The following is a 7165-nucleotide window of genomic DNA, read 5'->3' as shown; positions in this document are numbered from 1 at the left end:
TATCACATGCAGCACATGTAGATGTTGACCAACCTGTTGAAATTCCTTTGTGAAACAACTATCCACCCTCATCTCAAAGAATTATTGAACACAGAAGTTCCACAAGACGAGACGATATGAACCATCCTGTATCCGTGTCACTTTAATAACCACTCGTATCCCACGTTCCCCCCTCATGGTTCCAGCAGATCACTCTGCACAGAGGGGGTGATGTTGGCAGGAGGGTACGCCAGAGAGAGCTGCTTCTGGATCCACTGGGTGTTCATTTGCTATGAATAAACTACAATCGATCCTTCTGTCTTGTTTTATACATTGTGCAATTTGCATATATCTTTGTTTTTAACTTGTATTCCGTCATACCCAGGACTACAATTCCCTTGCCACACAAGGCCAATCAAGGGCTGTTCCTTGAAGCTTTTGCACCGCTGCATTCACTTGCTACCTGTTCTTGCCTTCAAGTAGGTCTCTGACCAAAGACTTGCTGATGTAGAAGGTTTTTATCACAGAACCTGTTGAAGGTTTAGTCATGTGGACGCCTTGAACAGCTGCTTTGAGTCTTCTTATTTCCTTCAACAGAACATTTTATTCTTACAAATGAAGTTCAGCAAATTGGATTTTAACTGATTTCTGATGATATAACCTCCTGTTTTGGCCAACTGGCATTAAAAATCAATTAGCACCTTTAAATTCCTGCTTCCTGAAACGAAGCAACACTATAACAATTAGATCAGTGCTTAGCAACAACATAGCTGAGCATCTCCTCCATGTGGGCTGAACCGGCCAGTGCTCAGAGGTTTTATGTGTCATTATTTTGAACTTTGACTGATTCTCATATTTGTTGAACTCTATAAAACAAAGCTGGTAAAGTATGTCGCCTAGAGAATTACAGGCCCATTGCTTTGGCCAGCGTCCTGTCAAAAGTCCTAGAAAGAATTCTGCTGGACAGAACACAGGACTTCATCACCGCCACAGATAACCAGTTCGGCTTCAAAGCCAAACATGGCACTGACTTGTGTATATATGCCTTAAAGGAAATTGTAAACAAATACAGAGGTCAAAACTCATCACTTCTTATGTGTTTTATTGATGCCTCCAAAGCTGTTGATCTTGTTAATCATAGTAAATTATTTTTTAAACTGAGCCAAAGAGGTGTCCCCACATACATAGTGAGAATTCTGGCGTACTGGTATGCGCACCAGAGTATGAGAGTAAAATGGGGTAAAAGTGTGTCAGCCCCATTTGGGGTTTGCAATGGTGTCAGACAAGTTCTGTTTAATCTGTATATTGATGATCTGTCCAAGCAACTGAAAGCCTGTAATACTGGTGCATGATGGGTAATACTCTGGTTAATCACATCATGTCTGCAGATGATCTGGTGATCTTTAGTCCTTCTAGCGCTGGTCTTCAGCAGCTCCTCACTATATGTACTGTGTACGGTGTGGAACATGACATCAAATACAACGCCAGTAAGAGTGCTATCCTGATCTGTCCAACTAAAGAGGACAAATGTCTAAACTTCCCTGACTTCAAATTGTCTGACAATAATCTTGGTGTCTGTAGTGAAGTAAAATATCTTGGTCATTTTTTAACAGAACACATGTCTGATGATAACGACATTTCCAGGCAATGTGGTATGATGTATGCACAAGCAAACAGTCTCTCACGCAAGTTTGGTCTGTGTACAGATGGAGTGAAGATGTCTCTGTTCAGAGCATATTGTACTCCACTCTACACTGCACACTTGTGGTCAAACTACAAAAAAAGAGTTTACAGAGACTTCAAGTAGCGTACAATGACGCCATGAGAATACTTTTAAAGAGACAAAGATAGAGCAGTGCCAGTGAAATGTTTGTGGCTGCACGAGTCAACACTTTCCAAACAGTTTGAAGAAATCGCATGTACAAATTCATCTGTCGACTGAATGACTCTGTCAATGGGATCATAGTTGTTTTAACCAACATAAGGTTTAGCACCACACGCTACCAGTCCCATCTGTGGCGACATTGGTACAGCTGTCTCTTTGTAAGGCATTGCTAGGCCTCCGTACTTTTATTGTTTGTGTCTGTTTTTTTATGTATCTGCCTGTATGGACCCCGAGTCTGAAATAAAGTCCATCTATCTATCTGTCGATCTTATTGGCTCAGTCATTTTCACCGTGAACATGACAAGGTGTGACTAGCGTCTCGGCTTGTTTGATTCGATGCAGCTGTGACGCGCTGATACAAACTGAGGAGGCCGATCTTAACGAGGCATCCTAAAAAGGTTCAGATTCTCTTTGTACCACAAAAACTCTTTAGTGATAAAATGATTGCCGAAAAATGTTGGCCCGTGTTTATGTATCTCAGATCTTTTAGTCGTATTTTCAGCATCAACACTCCTGAGATGTCTTTATTTGAATATGCAAACAGCATGCGAAACACAACAAAAGCTGGTCAAATACACTCAATCACCATTCAAGGGAAACGGTGGGAACTGCTGATACATTCTTCTCATTATGTTATTCAAACATTGTTGCATGTGACAGGTTTGCAATTCCCGTTTTTGCTGTTGCCATCGTTTATCTTGAGTTAAAGGAGTGATGCAGGAAGTGGTCCTCTGTGTGAGCCTGTGTTCATAAAACTCTTCCCAAAATGTCATCATATATTTGATTAGAAAATACCGATAATATCAAGCTAAAAACACACTTTTTTTTTCCTGAAAGGTCATATTTTTTGTTTAGCAGCAAAGATGTCAACATTCTGACAATAAGTGTGTGTCCAAAGCACAAAATCACATCGTCCTGAAACTCGACAGGTGCGTTTAAAATTACACATCTCTGTTTTGAACCATGCGGTCATGCCTCCTGCTCAGCAGCAGTTGCTGGCCTCCTGAGTCTGTTTTTCCCCTCCCAGCCACAGCGGGGCGCTGTTGATCTTGGCACTTTGGGCCCTGGCCTCTTTCGACTCGCCCTGCATCCCCCCTCCCTCGCTGGCCACGCGCTTGTGGATCTCCGAGGCCATGGTGAGGAAAGCCCTCTCCACGTTGTCCGAGCTCTTGGCGCTCGTCTCCAGGAAGGGGACCTTGAGAGACGAGGCCAGGTCCTGCAGAGGGACAGAGGGGCGTGGGAAGAGGGGTGGAGCAAGGAATCCGGGTGGGGGATGAAGTGTAACAAAAAAATCACAAATCTATTAATATGCTAAATCCTCACAGTGTAAAAGTACCCCATTAAGCTCTGCATTCATACTGCTATTCAAACATATTATCAGTAACATGTCCTCATGTATTAAAAGTGAGTGCTGTGGAAATGAATCCCCGCTGAGCCTTACATTATTGATGAGTGGACATATACGCATTTTAATATTAAAAGTGGTGTCACTTCTTTATATTCTGTTGGGTATTTTAAAACTACACCATCATAATTGATGAGTTCACATGTATGGCAATAAAACAAATCTGCAGAGTAACTCTAGTCTTGATATCAATGGAGGAAAAGTGGAAATCCTGCCAAAGCTAATTTGATTGTTCATCTAGCGCCGCCGTCAGGTAAAATAATCCTCATGATAGAAACTCGTAATCTAATAACGGATTTCAGCTGTACTTGTAGCATGCAAAACATTAGCATTGTAGTTAGCATTCAAATATGACACAGCTTGGCACTACCATCAGGACAAACCTACAAGGAGGATCTAGATAACGCTGTTGTCAGTACTTTCTTAAAACAGCCAATTCCGTTTCCTGGTGTTTAATGTGCATCACAGCTTCACAGCTTCTACAGCGATGTTGTTTGATAGTATCCGGAGTTGTGCCGCCTGCTACCTGAGCAGTGGCGACGTCCACCACTTTCTTACTGACGAGGTCAGACTTGTTTCCCACCAGCAGCCTGGAGACGTTCTCACAGGCGTAGCGATCTATCTCGTCCAGCCACTGCTTCACATTGTTAAAAGACTCCTGCGGGGGGAGAGAGAGAGAAGGAGGAGGAGCAGGAGGAGGAGGAGGAGAGAAGTTAATGTTTAAGCTCTCTCCTATTGTGTTGTTGAAGCCGTGGCAGAAACACCCGCTGACCTGCTCCGTGACGTCGTAGACGATGATGATGCCGTGGGCTCCCCTGTAGTAGCTGGAGGTGATGGTTCGAAACCTCTCCTGACCTGCTGTGTCCCACTGAGGGACACACACACAAAGGACGATGTGCCAGTCACTCAGTCCTGACTGCAGAACAACCAAGCTTCTACAAGACACAGCTTTCTCTGACTTCTTTTGCTTTGAAGGGTTTTTATTTGATATTTAGAGCAGGAAACAACTATTATCTATGTAAATATAAAGTGGAGTGAAGTCTGTGTGTGTAAACACTGTTAGCTGTGTCAGCACTGTTGCCGTTGTTTGCGCCGTTAGCGTCTCGCTACCGGCTCAGCCGTCGTGTCATGATGAGAGCTGTGTGGAGGCAATAGATATGCTCTGAATATCAAATTCAGCCCCTTTTGGCAAACAAAGAAGGAGGTGTTTCCTAATAACAACCCACGCCCCACCTCCCCGCCGACCGTCTCTTACGATCTGTAGTTTCACTGTCTTGCTGTCCATGTCGATGGTCCTGATCTTGAAGTCGACTCCGATGGTGGAGATGTAGCTCTCAGTGTAGGTGTCATCCTGAGAGGGTGCATGACACATGACCAACAACACGCAGTTAGGTGTTTAAATTAAGTGTGTGCGTGTGTGTGTGTGTGTGTGTGTATGTACTTGTACAGTTGTCTTTGTGAGGACCAATGTTCTGGACATTCAGAGTGACGACATTTTTTGGGAAGTAAAGATATTTATGTCAATCCTCACTTTGGGACAGACCTAATGCCTGTTTGAGGGTTTAGCCTTGGTTGTAAAGTTCAGGTTAGAATAAGGGTAAGGGGGGGGGGCCAGGCTTTTATGGCATCTTTTTTTTTAAGGGGATAGGCAATGCATTATATCAATAAGTGTCCTCACGCAGATAGAAGTACAGAGTTGTTTGTGTGTGTGTGTGTGTGTGCTTTTTCTAAGCCTACCGCGAAGCGCAGCAGCAGACATGACTTTCCGACTCCAGAGTCACCAATCAGAAGAAGTTTGAACAAGTAGTCACTGGATGAGGACACACACATCGATACACAAAAACATTTTCCAGTTCAGTGTCTTCCACTAGGATGCAGTGAAGGGGGAGGGGGCTGTTCCTGCTTGTCATTAAGTCACTTTTGCAGCTTATTATGTTGGTATATTTTGCAAACAGCTATAAAAGACAAATAAAGTAGAGTCTTAAAGTTCTTGGGTGTAAACAAGCCTCCTGTACTGTGTTGCGTCTTGTCCATAAACATACCAGTATTGCAGAGTTTGCAACTTTGTTTGAGTATGTACTATATTGTAACTACATATTTTTTTATAGTGATTATAAAATGTGGCAGATTGTCTTTAAAAATAACCTCTTATTACTTGAATAACTGTCAGAGGAAAAAAGAAAAATCTTCCAGCGTGCTGCTCCCAAAAGTAACACGACAGAGCACAGTTTGATGTGGCGACTGAGCTGGCTCTAATGCCTACAATTCCCATGAGCCACAGGGGCTTAGTGATCCAACTGCAAGTTACCCAGAATTGTCTATGCAGAACAAGAACTAGACGTGTTTTGCTCTGTAACCCTGCTCGGCTCTGTCAGATATCTCAGAGTCAGTACAAACTACAAGATCAACTATTTTGTATTTCATACACATATGGAATTCAAGCAACATATCTATACTCATCATCACTCAATCATAGGACGGAGCTAAAACATTAGTACCAACAAACAAGTTTAAATTGTAATCGTATCAGTATTTAGATATGGGGCAGCATTTACACAACAACCAACACAAAACTGCAAAGATATCTCCCTGAACACTTCATCCAGGTCTGAAACAAGTAACCTTTCATGTCAGCAGTCACTGTCAAAGAGCAGATGTCAGTGTCTCCCACTGGTACACAGTATATGTGTGTCTTGCAGTGAATAACACACAGCACAGAGATAGAAACAACACTTACTATTCAGGATTCATGGTCGGTGGGTGGCTCCAGGTGACACGACAAAATGAAGAATCCCTGAAATTGAATCCTGAAGCTGAAACAGTCAGGTTCTCTGTGATGTTGTGTATTGTTCTGTATATGTGTATGTGTGTGTGTGTGTGTGTCCTCTTGTAGGGCAAATGGCAGAATAAGCCGGAGCTACCGGCTGACTGATTCAGATGCGTTATTTATTAATAAAGAACTAGCTCAGGTTACACTGGGGACAGCACCTGGAACCCGAACACACACAGAGAGGCAAACACTGACCCGCTGAATACAATCCCCCTCTAAGTCCAAACTAAAGTTCACTCCTTTTTTTATTTACTCTTTTCATTTCTGTGATGTATTTGTAATCGATTCTGTGGTGAGTTTCACCACACTGTGCTGCTGTTCTCCACTTGTCATCCCCTCAAACTGACAGCGTCTCCTGTTCGTCGCACGTCACCGGACCGACCGCAGCTCTGACACTTCAGAACAAACAGGCAGGAAGTAGTTCTGCCGGAACATACCGAGGAAACTACAAAGAGCAGCACGTGGCGGCTGCCATCTTAGAGACACTGATATCAAAGGCATGTGTTATAACACGTATTTATTTCTATTTTCTTCTGAACCAATTTGACCGTATCCCTCAAACCACTACTGTAAGTTACTGACTGCTGAGTCAGTCCAGCTGCCAATGGATGACAAAAAAGACTGAAGTTCCTTTTGGTTTCTTTCTATCATTTCTTTCTCAGTGATTGTCATTTCATTTCAAGTCATGACCCAAGACCAGAGTGTATGGAGACTGACACAAGACCAGACCAGTGCAGACCAGAAAGAGTCACACACCCCGGCTCCTCCAAAATCACCTTCCCTTACAACTAAACTGCATTCTGCAATTATGTTTCAAGGGAAACCCTCCTGGACCGAACGGTAGCAGCTCCAAAATGTTTCAAACACGGGGTTAACAAACAAAAGAAAAAACACAACAAAACGGCTTTGTTGGCTTTACGCATTAAAACTAGTTAGTTACGTTTTTTTTTTTTAAATCAAGTTTTGGCATACATTTACTCCAAAATTTAAACAAAACCAACAGAACGCAAGAAAAGCACTTGGTTAAGTTCAGCCAACAAAAGTGCTTAATTCACTCTGGACACAA

At 42.9% G+C, this 7165-nt stretch overlaps 1 protein-coding gene across 1 annotated transcript; it reads right to left on the bottom strand.

Moving 5' to 3' along the window:
- Positions 1-1823: 1823 nt before the first annotated feature.
- On the bottom strand, positions 1824-6160 carry LOC306779772 (ras-related protein Rab-1B-like). Its single transcript, XM_079271775.1, has 6 exons — positions 6007-6160; positions 5007-5079; positions 4525-4620; positions 4042-4137; positions 3796-3927; positions 1824-3080 (listed from the first exon to the last, which is right to left on the bottom strand). The coding sequence occupies exons 1-6, from the start codon at positions 6018-6020 to the stop codon at positions 2847-2849; spliced, it is 645 nt and encodes a 214-aa protein (XP_079127901.1). The 5' UTR covers positions 6021-6160; the 3' UTR covers positions 1824-2846.
- Between the last annotated feature and the right edge of the window lie 1005 nt (positions 6161-7165).

This window comes from Melanostigma gelatinosum (genome assembly GCF_949748355.1).
Source record: "Melanostigma gelatinosum genome assembly, chromosome: 7".
Classification (NCBI taxonomy): Eukaryota; Metazoa; Chordata; class Actinopteri; order Perciformes; family Zoarcidae; genus Melanostigma; species Melanostigma gelatinosum.
Note: the sequence above shows the minus strand (reverse complement) of the source record. Positions and strands in the feature narration are given on the sequence as shown.

What these genes read in the sequence shown, in the direction of transcription:
- LOC306779772 (XM_079271775.1), bottom strand. An exon ending in AGACAGTGAAACTACAGATC is followed by an intron (nt 4,138 to 4,524) that starts GTAAGAGACGGT and finishes TGTGTCCCTCAG; the next exon opens with TGGGACACAGCAGGTCAGGA. An exon ending in TGGACGTCGCCACTGCTCAG is followed by an intron (nt 3,081 to 3,795) that starts GTAGCAGGCGGC and finishes GTCCCTCTGCAG; the next exon opens with GACCTGGCCTCGTCTCTCAA.